This window comes from Alexandromys fortis, unplaced genomic scaffold, assembly GCF_014885135.2.
Source record: "Alexandromys fortis isolate MF-2015 unplaced genomic scaffold, M_Fortis_MF-2015_v1.1 scaffold_23, whole genome shotgun sequence".
Taxonomy (NCBI): Eukaryota; Metazoa; Chordata; class Mammalia; order Rodentia; family Cricetidae; genus Alexandromys; species Alexandromys fortis.
In genome coordinates this window covers 1,477,735-1,492,103 of record NW_026067907.1, presented here as the reverse complement: position 1 = coordinate 1,492,103, position 14,369 = coordinate 1,477,735, and the positions used below count along the sequence as shown (strand labels likewise).

Here is a 14,369-nt window from a genome sequence, read left to right as displayed (position 1 = left end):
GTCCGAGGCAATGGGTCATGTTGCCTCCTAAGTTAGGAAGCAGCAAGGTGGAATGCTCATATTGTGCTGGCTCTCCTTTAACCTAGTCCATCAACCCATCCTGGGCAATGGCACCATTCACATTTAATACACATTTATGTACATCTCAATGAACATAATCCAGATAATCCATCCCTCACAGGCATGCCTAGAGACTAGTCTCTTTAGAGATTATAGGTGCTGTCAAGTTCAAAGTCAATACTAACCATCACACTATGCTTTAGTTAAATTGAATTCTAATTAGCGTAGACTTTAAATTAGCTACCTTCCCTTACAGGTGTGCTTGGACAGCACTCATGAAAAGAAATGACCTGACCAGGGGATGCCTTGCTGGCGGAGAGTGTGCCTAGCATGCTGAGGGTCCAGGGCCAATCCCTAGTATTATACAAGGGGGTAAAAGTGTTCCTTACTATGTCAACAGGGAAAAATCGCTGTAATAAATCATATGATGGCGAAGTTACTTGATCATTCTTGTGTTAGTAGTTCTGATTTGAACAATATTAGCATATGGTTAAATTAGCCTGGGAAAATGTTATTTCAACTTAGCAGATGTTTAATTGTTCAAAATACATGGCAACGAAAAACAAAGCAGTGCACAGAAACTCAAGGAAAGCCAAATTAACTTCCTACACAGGATTAAATCTTTGGTTGGGATTCTGCCTCTCCCGGGAACAATTATATATATTGAGTGGATCCTTACTGCTTAAGGGCTTAATTCCCTTAAGGACTTAAACACCTACGGCTTAACCCATCTGTAACACAGCGTTGCTTGATTGCTTTTGTTTTTAAGAGGAGATCTTGTTCTAAATCTTTTTGTTTTTATTTTAACTGTTTCCAGTGGAGTCTTTGCTTGCACCTCCATGATAACCAAGTAGAAATTTTCTGAACTATTATTTTATATATATATATATATATATATATATGTGTGTGTGTGTGTGTGTGTGTTATATGTGTGTGTGTTTCAAATGTTTATTAATACGTAGCCTTACATCATTACATCATTCTAGGATCTCCTAAATGTATATAGTTCAGCTGTCTTTAGTCCAAAAATAATTTGATGACATTTCCATAAGAGGTAACAGCACTGATGTAAGGCAACCACAAAATGTGGGTGCGAGTGTTCAGAGGGCTTCCTCTTTTTATCTCGTCCAGGACCTCATCATAGGGAACTGTCCCAGTCATATTTAGGGTGAGTCTTCTTACCTAAATGAACCTGAGATAACCCCTTACATGCATGCCCAGATATTTATCTTTTTAGTGATTCTAAACTTAGATCAGTGTGTGTGTGTATGTGTGTGTGTGCATCTACTATGATGTGTGCATGTGCATCTACTATGATGTGTGTGCATGCTCATGTATGCCCATGCATATGTGCATGTGTGTGTATGTGTGTGTGTACACAGATGCATGCATGAAGGTGGTCAAAGGTCAATTATGACTCTCTCTCTCTCTCTCAATTGCTTCCTAATGTATATTTTTAAGATGGAGTCTCTGTCTGAACCTAGAGCTCACAGACTTGGTTAGGCTAGCTAAACACTGAGTGTCTCCTATCTCCATCTCCTCACACCCAGTTTTTATGTGGGTCTAGGGATAGAACTCAAGTCCTCATGTTCACACGATAAGCCTTTTATTGCTGAAGCCATCTCCGCAGCCCTCATTTCTTCTTTTGGTGCTAGTTTCACACTTCATAGCTCTATGGCTTGTCCGGGTATGAGACAAAAGACTTTGGGTCATAATTAATTAATGCACCCTTTAAGTGATTAAAATCACACAAGTACAAGTAATCAACAGCTCCAGGGTGAGAACATAAACGAGAAACATGTGTTTGTACCTGTATTCTTAGGCACTCAATAAAATACAACGTTAAAGATAAGCCAGGGCAGGCTATGCCCATTAAAGATGTCCAGGAAGTGTTACCTGCTTTCTCTTCCCTTTCCCATTCAGTTCCATAAAATGGAAGGAAAAAACTTGGGAGAGAATTGGTTTTCTAAACTTATCGCTAAGTTAACAGATGATGATTAATATGTGGGAATGTTGTGTAATGGTCAAGTTGGGGCAAATGAGGCAGCGTCAGGCAAAGCTGAGGGTACAGGGCCTTTGACAATACTTCCAGAGAGTGAGTGAGAGCCCAGAGCAAAGTTACTGGAGTCACCCCACACACACACACTCAAGGCTGGATTTGCTGATAGGTGCCCCATTGTCTACACCCATCCCACAAAGCCTGCTCTTCTGCTCCCCAGTGTCTTGTGAAGAGTCTCATGGCCAATAGCACTCACTTCTCAGGGTGCAATTCTGAGCAGGCAACAGAAACACATGTGGAAAGATCCCATTCTGAATTCATTAACTTATTTTGGAACAATATATTTTTAATTATTTCCATTAAAAATCTATGAAGAATTTAATGAAGTTTTACATGGAAAGGGAGCAAGAAGTCAATAAAACCATTGCTGGAAGCGTTGCAAAGGGATTTTTTTTACACATTTTTCATTTGAAAATATGAAATATGTTTTAAAATCTAAAATGAGAAAGCTTTTGTTTCTAGTAAATGAGGGTTTTTTTCATATGAAATGAATTTATTATCAGAAAAGAGTCTGCTCTTTCTTAGAAAAGGCAGCCTGTTCTATCTAGTGGAGCAACCTGTTTTTCTCTTAAGGAAAGGGAACTTATTTCTGCTCCATGCCCACAGCAAAAGAACTTTGTTGTTCAATGCTGTTTCCTGCAGGCAGAGCCTCCTGATGTGGGAGCAATGGAAAGAGCTAGATCAACAATTCTCTGGCCAGAGGCTTGGTAGAATTCTGCTCGTTGAATTAGTCCCTGCTTTTCAGGTGTATGAATCATTTTTTTCCCCTCTGAGAGTGAATGGGAATCAAGAGAGAGAGCTTTGGCTTCCGGAGAAATCCACAAATATTTCTCAGAATTTGTGAGCAGGGACGGCTCCAGAAAAACAGCCCCTTGGAAAATGGAAAGTCTTTGGAACAGGCACTTAGCATCGTATCCTCTCACGTTGAAGCTGCCTTCCAGAGACAGCAAGCTGGGCTCCTGCAAAAGTTAAGAGACCCCTCCAAGTGTAATGCATGAAGGAAGAACAAGTCTGCTACTGTGTTTGGCCTGTATTTTTCTAGCATGAGCATACGCGTGGGACTAAATGAAGAGACTCATTCCTAGTAGACTCAGAAGGCATAGTTCGTGTTTTCTAGTGCCAAAACACACCAATGGATTAGGTGCTAGAATGGAAAATGAGTTCTCTCCACTTCCTGATTACTTCTACAGGCATTCCTATTATCTTTAACTTTCCTCTTATAAAACACACACACACACACACACACACACACGACCTCGGGAAATAATAACCTTCCTTTTCTGTTTTTTACAAGAACACTTGACAGCACAAATTATGTGGACCTCATGGGTGCAGGATCTGGGAAAGGACCAGACATGGTGGGCAGATAGAGCCTGGCAAGGACAAAATTGGCTGACAAGCTGGTGACTGACTACCAGGGAAACTATAACCCAGCAGAATCAAGATCTCATGGGCTGTCATCGGGGAGAAAATAAGGCGATGATTCTCCTTGAAATAGGATTCATGCTCTCTGCTCATGAACGTGGCATAACAGCACACTGGGTTGCAGTCTCAAAAACAACAACTCCTGCTTGCCAGTACAAACACTTCAGTGACTGAAGGAGAGGGTAGGCACATTTTCTTCTCCTGATGATCATGTTAGACACAGATGCTTGGATTAGCAGGGAAAACCTGAAACATGCATGCAACCAAGAGTAGTTAACACGCCATCTCTTGTTGGCAGCCATGGTAACCCAGAGGTTACAGGGATATATAGGACTTGAGGCTGTCTCCTTTCTCCATTTCAGTTGAAGATGTGCTCTGGAGGTGGCTCACCTGTCAGAGGTAGCATCCCAGAGCTGAACACACAACCACAATGAAGATGCTAATACTCAATTCCTATATCACAGCTCTCAACCAACTACTGTGCTTTGAAACTTCGAGGGATCTGTATTTTGTTACTAAATGCTTATTATGGATAGTTTGCTATGATGGGAAAGACAAGGTATCTGATCCTAACCAGAGAGTCATCTCTCTCATAGAGGTTGGAAGCCTGTGGATGGAAATTTTTAATCACATTGTTGGCCGACCCTCAGAGCATCTTCCAGGGAATACAGTTTCTAAGGGGTTGCTACTCACAAAACTCTTCCCTATGGTGCATCTATCAGTCACCAAAAGCCATCGTCTGAAAACTCTCTGAAGGCAATGAAATCATGCCGAAATTGGATGAGGTCGGACAGTAAGTCATAGATTAGAGGATATGTATTTCTTTATGTTCTATATTATTACATTTTACCTTTTATTACATATTTAAATATACATCTTTGCTTAAGCACTTTAACCATTACTAACACCTGTCTAGGATAGAAAATGAGTTTGCCTTTGTCTAACGATGTTCACAAGAGCACCTAGGGAGAGGTTTTTGGTTTGTTTGTCTAGAGACAGTAGCATACTGTATAGAACAGGATGGCCTCAAACTGTATATTCTCCTACCTCAGCCTCCACAGGCCTACACTTACAGGAATGTACTGTCAGACCCCACTTTCTAAGTATTTGTGACTGTACTAAGATCTCAAATACTGGGTAGGTTCTGGGAAACACAAGATCCATTGCTTATCCCCTTTGGAATTTAGAAGCTGCTGAAGAGGTACTATAATCACAATCTAAATGGAACTATAAATTTAAAAAAAAATTAAGACTCTTCCAGAGCAGATGGATGCGAATTTCTGCAGAGTCTACAAAGGAATAAACCGGTAGCTGGTGAGCAGGAATTAATGACGAGTGAGTTGAGTTTGATGACAGTAATAGCCGTGGGCACGTGCTATGGGGATGACCATGGCCATTGACAAAGATTTGTCGATATAACAGAAGACTTCGTGTGGGCAAGATCTGGTTCTGGACCACAAAAAGTTTATGAGCTGGTGGATAAAATGACACACAGTCTTCTGGCAGGATGAGACTCTAGAGGAAGTAGAAAGTGATCACTGAAAACCCAGGCAAAAGAAAGCCTGCTTTCTGACTGAGGAAGTAAATTTTAAGGAAAGTTCTATGGAAAACTGGTATCTGGGATGAGTCTTAACAGGTGCATATGTTTATTTTTAATTGATTTTACTGAGCTCTACATTTTCCTCTGCTCCCCTCCCTGCCTCTCCCCTTTCCTTCAACCCTCTCCCACGGCCCCCATGCTCATCCATTTCTAACAAGAAAACTTTTTTTCCAGAGCAGTGCCAGAAATCTGTGAATCTGGGCACACTTATCATCCCCAACCCTTGGCAGGCTGAGGCAGGAGGATCATGAGTTCACTAACAGCTTATGGGACATGGTGAGAGTCCATCACGTAGACAAATCAAAGTACCAAAGTCAATTTTTTAAAACCTGAATTTGACATTTTGTTTCCAAGTTGCAGGCCAATGTCAGCTGCCAGATACCTTGAGGTTGGACAAGGTCACTGAATCACCAGCGCTCTCTTTCCAATCCCATTTGTCATCATCCTCTTCATTTATATCATCTGACTAGGCTTGCAATATCTGTGTTCATGAAGCTTATTAAAGACGTTCCTGATTCTCACACACACAAGAAACCTAAACTGAGAGTCAACGGAGCCTTAGTTGAGAGGCATCAAGATTCCAGTGGTACTTTGGAGCATCATCTCTAGTAGCACTGGGCTGAAGGAAAGGGGGTAGGAACGGGAAACGAAAGGCAGTCAGGGAAGCACACACACTGAGGGTGAGACCGCGAAGAGGACTTCAGCCATGGTCTGAAGAAAGGTGGAAGGTCTGGGTTTAGAAACAAGAAAAAAACTTGACAGATGACTGGCAACTTGGTAAGGTAAAAGGCAGGAGCAATTATCTATCTATGTGGCGATGTCACCAAGATAGGAGAGAAAAATGAAGAATCAGAATTAATAAGAAAGAAGATGCATCAGGTGTTGGAACAAGTCTCCATGGTGTCTAGGACAATGACATAGGACTATTCAGTAAGATAGAGTTTTCAAAAAAAAATTTGGCCTCCACCCCACCCCTGTTAGACAAGAAACATTCTAAAAGTATCCAAAACATACAGCATCTTGCCATATGCGGGATGGGCTGCTACCAGGGTCTAGGAGGTAGCTTCCAGGGGTGCTACCCAAATCCTACAATACATAAAAGAGGTTCCAGCCCCAAGAGAGAGTGGCCTTGGTTGCCAACTATGAAGAGGCTAAGAAATCCTATCTAGAAGGATTTAAAACTCCAATGTTGAATTTTTTAAGTAGAAATAAATACAAATGAAAACCTACAGTTACACATACTTCTGTGAGATAGGACAGGGGAATTAACCACAGCAGGAAACACGGGAAGGAAAGAAATTAGTGAGGGAGAAAACTGCAGGAAGCATCCTCACTCATGGGCACTGAGTTTTTGGGGCATGAGGCAAAGCGAGAGGTCTTTCATTTTCAAAATGCAGTGTCTTATGACGACTCTCAGCAAGTGCATGGAGAGCCTAAGAAGAGAGGTAAGGATGAGAAGGGCATTCATCATGCACATCAGTTCAGCTGTGAACATCTGGAAGCCTAAACACTGAGGGCAGGGAGGAGAGAGAGAGAGAGAGAGAGAGAGAGAGAGAGAGAGAGAGAGAGAGAGAGAGAGAGAGGACAGACAAGACAAGAAAAAGAAAAAGAAATTAAAATAGGGGAGGACAGAGAAGGTAAAAGTGGGCAGTGGCTCTCCTGTTACAACGATGCACTCCCTCTACGGTCTAATAGGACACAGTAAAGATGTAGTTCTAGGGATCAAGACGAGTGGCCTCTCTCCATGTTTGGGGAAAACATTCTATGGGCAACAGAATCTCCTTCTAGGGAAGTATCATCAACTTTCCTAAAAATTAAATTAATCTATGATAAAGTGAAATTGACAACTTGCACAGTTCTCTCTCAGTTAAGGATTGTTTTAACTCCGTTCCGGGAGTCTTCTCAGGGGTAGAGACCCCACTGCTTCTCTGGCAAAATGGAGATGAGAAGGTTCCTGCCTCTTCAGGGTGCTTTGACGATTACATAAGGTAACCGGGAAATAAATCACTTGGCACAGCAGCTGGTGCCAGGCAGGGACTCCAGTGGTGTTAGCTGCTTTAAATAACATCCGAATCTATTACTTGAAGAAATGATCAAAAGAGAAAAGCATCTGGGACCACAGTCCAAGGCAAACCATTCTAACATGCCTAACAAGGTAGGCTGAAAACTAAAATTAATTCCTAGAACTGCAAGTGGCCTTCAGAACTCTCAGGCTGAATTTCCTCATTTTAACGATGGAAAAATTAGAGAAAGAAATGGAAAGGCCATTGTGGTTTGGGAGTCAAGCCACCAAAATACTGTGTAAAACTTTTTTCTTAATGTAACCAGAAGATAGAGGTAGAGATGGAGACTTCCAGTTTGTAGTTACGTGTTGTGTTGGAGATGCTAGAGCCATTCTGAATCAACGGCAAGCAGACAGCTAGTCTAGCTTTCCATGAACATTCCCACTGCGCATCCCCGAGAGAGATGTACTCATAAAGTAAACATAACTATATGACTCTTTGAAGTTCCATGGAGTGTGGAATCGCACAGCTTTGGAAAGGAACTAAAGGTTGTAAGAGATCTGTTTCTCCAGACCACAATCAGGACACTCACCTGTCCAGGAGCAAGTTCGGAGCAAACAGGAGCTTGCCTGGGTGTTCCATGGAGCGCCAGATGAGGCCAATCATCAGAATCTCCAGCCATGCACACTCGAGGAGGTGGACCTGATCATGGAGATTTAAGTCCCCAAAGCCTGCAACATAAAGAAAGCCCCGCTTAGTGCCCAGAGAATTAGATTTGTCACTGGCAATATGAATGTGACTTGGGATTTGAATTAGCTGGCTGTTTTATGGTAAATAGAATAAAGGGAAACCGGCAATGTATGCCCTTCTTTCTAGTGGCTGAATAGGAGATTAAAGCTTTCTGAACTGTAAAAGACAGGGTAGATGCCTGCATATCACTAGGAGGAGGGAGATGAGACAAATCAAGCTTTACTTCATAGGTAAATCAAGTATTTTGTAAAATCTAGCTCTGTTAATGACTTTCCACTTGATTTTAAGGGGTTTTTCTAATGTTTGAAAGCCATATTTGCAACAATACAAAAACTTATATAACCTGCCCGGCTGCCTATAAAATCTGTACTAGTGAATAAATCTTACTTAGGCATATCAAATAACTCGACATGGCTATTATGATTCATTTCTATTTAGTTAAAACTTAAGTGCTATAAACTTAAATTATTTAACTAAGGGGTAATTGGGACACAGATAGGAGCACAGTCGTCGGTGGTTATTACTTCATTTAATTACTGAACCATAATCCTTTGTTTCATAAAATGTAAAACAAAGACTAGCGAAATAACACATGCAAACAAATCACTACTCAGGGAATGAATCAGCCGACGAAAGGTAAAGTTGCAATTACTCCTTGGAGAACCCACTGATGTATGCACTTGTTTTCCAGTGGTTGATTGGGAGATTAAAGTGTTTCCTAACTGCTGATGATGGCAGATGCCTAAGCGTCATGAAGAGGGGGAGGAGGGAGATGAGACAGATTCAGAGGAAACGGGGGAAGGGCACAATGGAGAGGACAGGCGAGTGTTTATTCCCCCTGTGTGGGTAGAGCCAACGCTAAAAGCTTACTGCAGCAGGCTCTTTTCATCTTTACTCACAACAACCTCAACAGCTAGGAACTGAGGCTCCTAGCTCACTGACGCTCCCAGAGTTTGGGTGCCGTTTTTTCATTCTTCTCTCACAGAATCCATCCTGACCATGGCTCCCCCTCCCTCCACTTCTCCCAGTCCCCCAGGGGCCTTCCCACCTCCCCCAGACCCATGCTCCCTCTGTCTCCATCCAGAAAAGAGCAGGCCTCCCAGGGAAATCAACCAAACATGGTATAACAAAATGTAGTAACACCAGACACAAGACCTCACATCAAGGCTGGATGAGGCCACCAAGTAGAAGGAGAAGGGTCCCAAGAGAAGGTAAAGAGGCAAAGACACCCCACTCCCACTGTCAGGAGTGCCACAAAAACTTGGAAAAGAAATCTTCAGTGTTGGTGCTTTTGACCACCAGTGATACGACATTTTCTGAGCTTTGCTGCAGAAGTTTGGGTCAGGTGACCAAGTCTAACCACAGAATGACAGGATTATTAAGTAAGTAGTGTTCAGGGAGTCTGCCACTTCCTAACTCAGTGTTCTGCTCTTTACAAGGGGCCCTCCTTCCCACTCTTTCCTTTACTCTCCTCATCTTCAAGGGCTTGTTCTCACTGATCCAGGAGGATGCCTGTGGAAAGCCTTTGTCGTTGATGCTGTCTTTGTTTTCCATCAATGTTGCTGTCCTCTGTTGGAATCTATTCTGATTAACTGTGCTGATGTGGTTTTGTCAGCTTGACAAGATCTTATACATATCTTGGTAGAGGGAATTTTAATGGAGAAAATGCCCCCAATCAGAATATCCTGCAGGCAAGTCTGTGCACCCTTTTCTTGATGATGATTGATGCGGGCAGACCCAGCTAACTGTGACTGGTGCCATCCCTGGGCTGGTGGTCCTGGATGCTCTAAGAAGTCAGGTTGAGCAAGCCATGAGGAACAACAGTAAGCTACAGTCCTTCATATCCCTTGCTTCAGTTCCTGCCTCCCAGTCCTGCTTGAGGTCCTGCCCTGACATCTTTCAGTGATGGACTGTCGCCCAGCACTACAAGATAAAGTGTTTCTTCCAAAGATGCTTCTGACCGTGGTGTTCACAGCAATGAAAACACTAAGGTATTAACTAAGAAGTGAACTGTCGGTCTATGACACACCTGAAAGATAATTTTCTTGGGCATCTTGGGAGCTGTCCAAATCTTAACACTAAACCACCAGCTTGTGACTTCATATACATCTCACGAAGTGCCACATCTCACATCATCCTGACCTACATGGTGACAATTCACATAAAGACTTCAGCCACACACAGACATCAGGTCCATGCTCCCTCACTATTATCACCTCATTCTCAAATATCAACATTAAGCAGCCACGTAACATCTTCCTCCCCTTTCTATTTCTGTTATTGGTGCACAGAGTTAGTTCCTAGTAGCCTCCTACCCCCTTGCCGGTGTAACATCTTCCTCCCCTTGCTATTCCTGATACTGGCACGCGGAGCCCATTCTTAATAGTCTCTTATCCCCTTTCTGACTTCTTAATTAAGACTCCTCTGTGCCACGTTGTTATAAGAATGGCCGTTCTTCTGTGGGTGTCGAGTGCTATTCCATCAGATAGATATACCCCATATATGCACACAGATATACTTACACTGGGCATTTGCATTGTTTCTGCCTTTTGGCTATAACTACGAAATCTGTCACAAGCAGGTTTTGAACAAGTCTTTGGATGGGTGGGTGCTCTTGATACTCTTGAACAAATATCTAAAAGCACCGGGGTCACAGGAGCTGGCAATGGTTTGCCAAAGGGTGTGACACTTTATACACACCAGCGGTCTCTTAAGCCCAAGCTGCTCTCTTTGCCACTACTCACTTTGCTTTTTAGATGAATAATTATTTTCCGCATTTATTTGTCTTTACACGCATACACACGCGTGCTGATGTATTCACGAGAGTGCCACAGCACACGTATGGAAGTCAAAGGACAGTTTGTCCATTCTTTCCTTCCACCATGTAGGTTCTGGGGAAATCTGTCTCAAGTTGACAAGCTTGGCAGTAAGCATGTGTCCACAGAGCTACCCCACTAGCCTGGTCATTTTCATTTTAAAGAAGCCAGCAGACACACAGGGGCATCACACTGACACTGTTTTTTATCTGCATTTCCCTACTATAAAGTATCTTTCCAAATTCACCATCAGACCCTCTTGGTACAGTACATCCAGGTTAATTATGCCTGCAGGTCTAAGTCCTGCAGGATTGTGTATCTGCTAGAGACACAAACCATGTAATGTTTGTCACATAGTTTTAAATATCTCTAATTCATTGTGCCTTTCTGTACCACAGTGAGCCATTCCAGAGTCCTTAACAGCATCATCTTTATCAGGGTAAGTGTCTTTCTGTTCACAAGAGCAGATTCCATGCATGTAACTCAGGGCTGGCGGCTACCAAAATAAGGACACAGGAATCTGATCTTATAAAAGTCTTAGTGACTGGGCTGCAGGATTGGGTTTGAGGTCTGCCTGGAGGAAAGGCAGTGGGGGGTCTCTGGCAGGTGCAACTGTCTAGAGAGTACTGGTCAATGTGGACCAGCCTTGCTGGGGAGAAACAAGCGCATGTTACATTACCTGCTTCTCTTTCATGTTCCCTTGTCCTACAAAATAAGCCCAGGCAGCATCATGAGATGACAGCCCTCAGAGAAGTTCTAATTCCTGAGACCATCACTTGAATTATTTGGATTAAGTTTTATAAAACTAACAGGGGCCTGCGTGTAAATGAAATTTACCCTAGGAATTATTAACATTTAAAAGCAAGGTTTTCTTTCTCTTTTTTTCCTTCCTTTCTTCCTTTGTTCCTTCCTCCTTCCTTCCTTCCTTCCTTCCTTCCTTCCTTCCTTCCTTCCTTTCTTTCTTTCTTTCATTTGATTCTTACTTCTTGGGATATTTACAAAACAATGGTCAACAAGTGTTGACAATAAGTCAGCCATGATTAAATGTAGAATGTATTATTCAAAAGGTCGCACAGGTTTGGGCTGAAGATGCCCCCACACATGTTCAGAACTGCAGTGAGTCACGCAGCTAAACAAATTTGGAAAACCAAATGCTTTTAAACAGGATCATATTCTTCAGCTCTGACTTTAAAATGGTATTACTACTTAGGCTTGGCAGTTACAGTGACTTTAGGGGGAGTCAAAGAAGTTCCCCATAACCATATGTACCATTTAAGTAGGGTGATTAGGAATATGTCTGTTAGTAATACTTTGAGTCAGAGGCCAGCAGGATTGCTGGGTTTTTCTGTGAAATGTAGACATCTTTAATTCTATTTAATTATGGTTTCCAGCTGTGCACATAGCCTGCAGACAAGGATTATTAGATCTGTTGCAAAATGCTATCTGCAAGTTCCTCAGACGGGGTTGGGAGGATCTTGCCAAAGAGACTGTCAATTCACCTCCTCAATGAAGATGAGCAAGGTCAAGGGAAGTTATTCCATGGAGCCTCTCCTTCCTTCCAACATACTGGTCTCAATATTATTTTAACTACACAGGACCTAAATACATTTCTGATGTGAGACAAATAGCCAGAAGTATTTTTAGCTCGTAGCCAAAGATTATATATATGTATATATGTGTGTGTATGTATGTATGTGTGTGTATATGTATATACATATATGGCCAATGATTTATAAACATCACATTTCAATTCGTAGCCTCATTTGTGTCAAGTATATTTGCTAAGAACCATGTAAAAGTAAACTGCACTTCCTGTCTCCCAATACTTCTTGATGGAAGAAGAAATGAATAATTCTTGTCGTTTCCCTCTGATGAGAAGAACTCGATGAAAAGGGTAAGAAGGTACAGGGACGGCAACCCGTGGGGTGGGACTGGACTTTCTGAGAGAGTGCTGCGGAACACAGTCCAGCAGAAGAACCTGAGATCATGTGACAAGTAGTCTTCACAGTCTGCATTTCATATCGAATCCAGAAAACTGTGAGTTAATGCCATCCCACAGTCCACTGACCCCACGGTGTAATTGAATATACCCTTCTTCACTTCCAAAATAGTCTGGAATGTTCTCTTATATATAATACCATGGTAGCCCAAGTGGAATGGTACATTTCATTCCATAGCACTTTAAAATGTCTAAGAAATAGTGTAAGTATTGAAAAATCTTTAAGAAATGAGTTTAGGGACTGCAGAGATTAGGCAATGGTCAACAGTGCGTGCTGCTCTTGCAGAGGACCAGAGTTCAGTTCCCAGCATCCACATTGAGCAGCGTCCTATAACTCCAGATTCAGGAGACCCAATGTCCTTTGTGGAAATCTGTAGACGTTCCATTCACATGCGCATATCCACATCCAGACAGACACATATGCACATAACCAAAAGTATGAAATAAATCTTTAAAAATGAATTAACAAGAAGAAATTAATTTTATCATTTAAGTCAAGGTCATACAAAACTCTTATCAAATACCTATCACCATTTTAAAAAAAATAAGTAAAACATGCAACCCTCAAATAAACAATAAAATAAATAACCACTTATGTAAAATTTTGCGGACCACAATGCCACTGCTGTGTGCTCTGCCTTCTCTCTACAGTGCTGGCATTCCTCGTCCTTGGGCATAATGACTATGTGAGTCTCTCCCCAACATATGACTTTCGGACTATCTAGACACAACTCTCCCAGGTACCACCCACCCACCCCCAGCAGAAAGAGATGGACAGAAATTATGAAAAGATTAGGAACTGAAAAGTCAAGGAGACCTGGCTCCCCATTCTGTTTCTTTCTTTTTTTTTTCTTTTGAGATCTCTGAAAGCATCCCTATCTGTAAAACATAGACACACTCAAGGTTAAGATGTTGAAAGCCCTTTCCTTCTTTAGAATGCAGAGGACTGACCTATCAATTGGGTTGCTACAAAGTAGGGGGTTAACAGATGTCCCAGGCTACCAGAGCGACTTCTTCCTCCACTACCCCATCCGACAACCTGCAAACACTAAGAGAAATGCTTCAAAATATATTAGATACAGAATCTCTAGCTTCAGTTGAGCATTTATATTGTCTCTACTTCATGATATCATAGTCCGTTTTGTTTCCCTTTATTTTTATTTCTGCGTACATGTAAAAATAACCCAATAAAAAGGATAAAAGACTTCCTGGACATCAAACCGCTCTTACAAAACATTTCTCAGGATTTTAAAGCAAAGGAAACAAAGGCACATGGATTAAATTTTGTCTAAAATATATATGTGGGAGAAAATGAGAAGAGGGAGCATATTCTGGTTAACTGAGCCCGAAGCATTTCATTATGTTAGATGTCTCCAGAATGCAGTTGTCTTCAGCAATCCCGCTGCCAGCAGGGGACGGTTTCTATGGAGCCTCGCACTCTTCGGCACTGTTTGGTACCCTTCACTTGCCTTGGGATGGACAGAAAGACTTGCCCCAGGGACTGGTCACCTTGAGAGATCAAGTGATGCTCTGCAGGCAAATGCCAAGCCAACCCAATGCCAGAGAAGGAAGTGAGCATCCCAAAGTTGGTATTCTACATCCATACCACAGGACTGGGGATGTGGCTTCATGGTAGAAGGTTTGCCTAGCCTACATA

General features: G+C 42.1%; 1 protein-coding gene across 9 annotated transcripts in view; it reads right to left on the bottom strand.

The window, feature by feature from the left end:
* Esr1 (estrogen receptor 1) overlaps nt 1-14,369 on the bottom strand; it is a 343,514-nt gene that overhangs the window by 60,120 nt on the left and 269,025 nt on the right. For all 9 annotated transcript variants that reach the window (XM_050135642.1, XM_050135643.1, XM_050135645.1 and 6 more), the window contains one exon: nt 7,740-7,878. In XM_050135642.1, the coding sequence (XP_049991599.1) occupies nt 7,740-7,878 (139 nt within the window). The remainder of the gene's footprint in view (nt 1-7,739; nt 7,879-14,369) is intronic.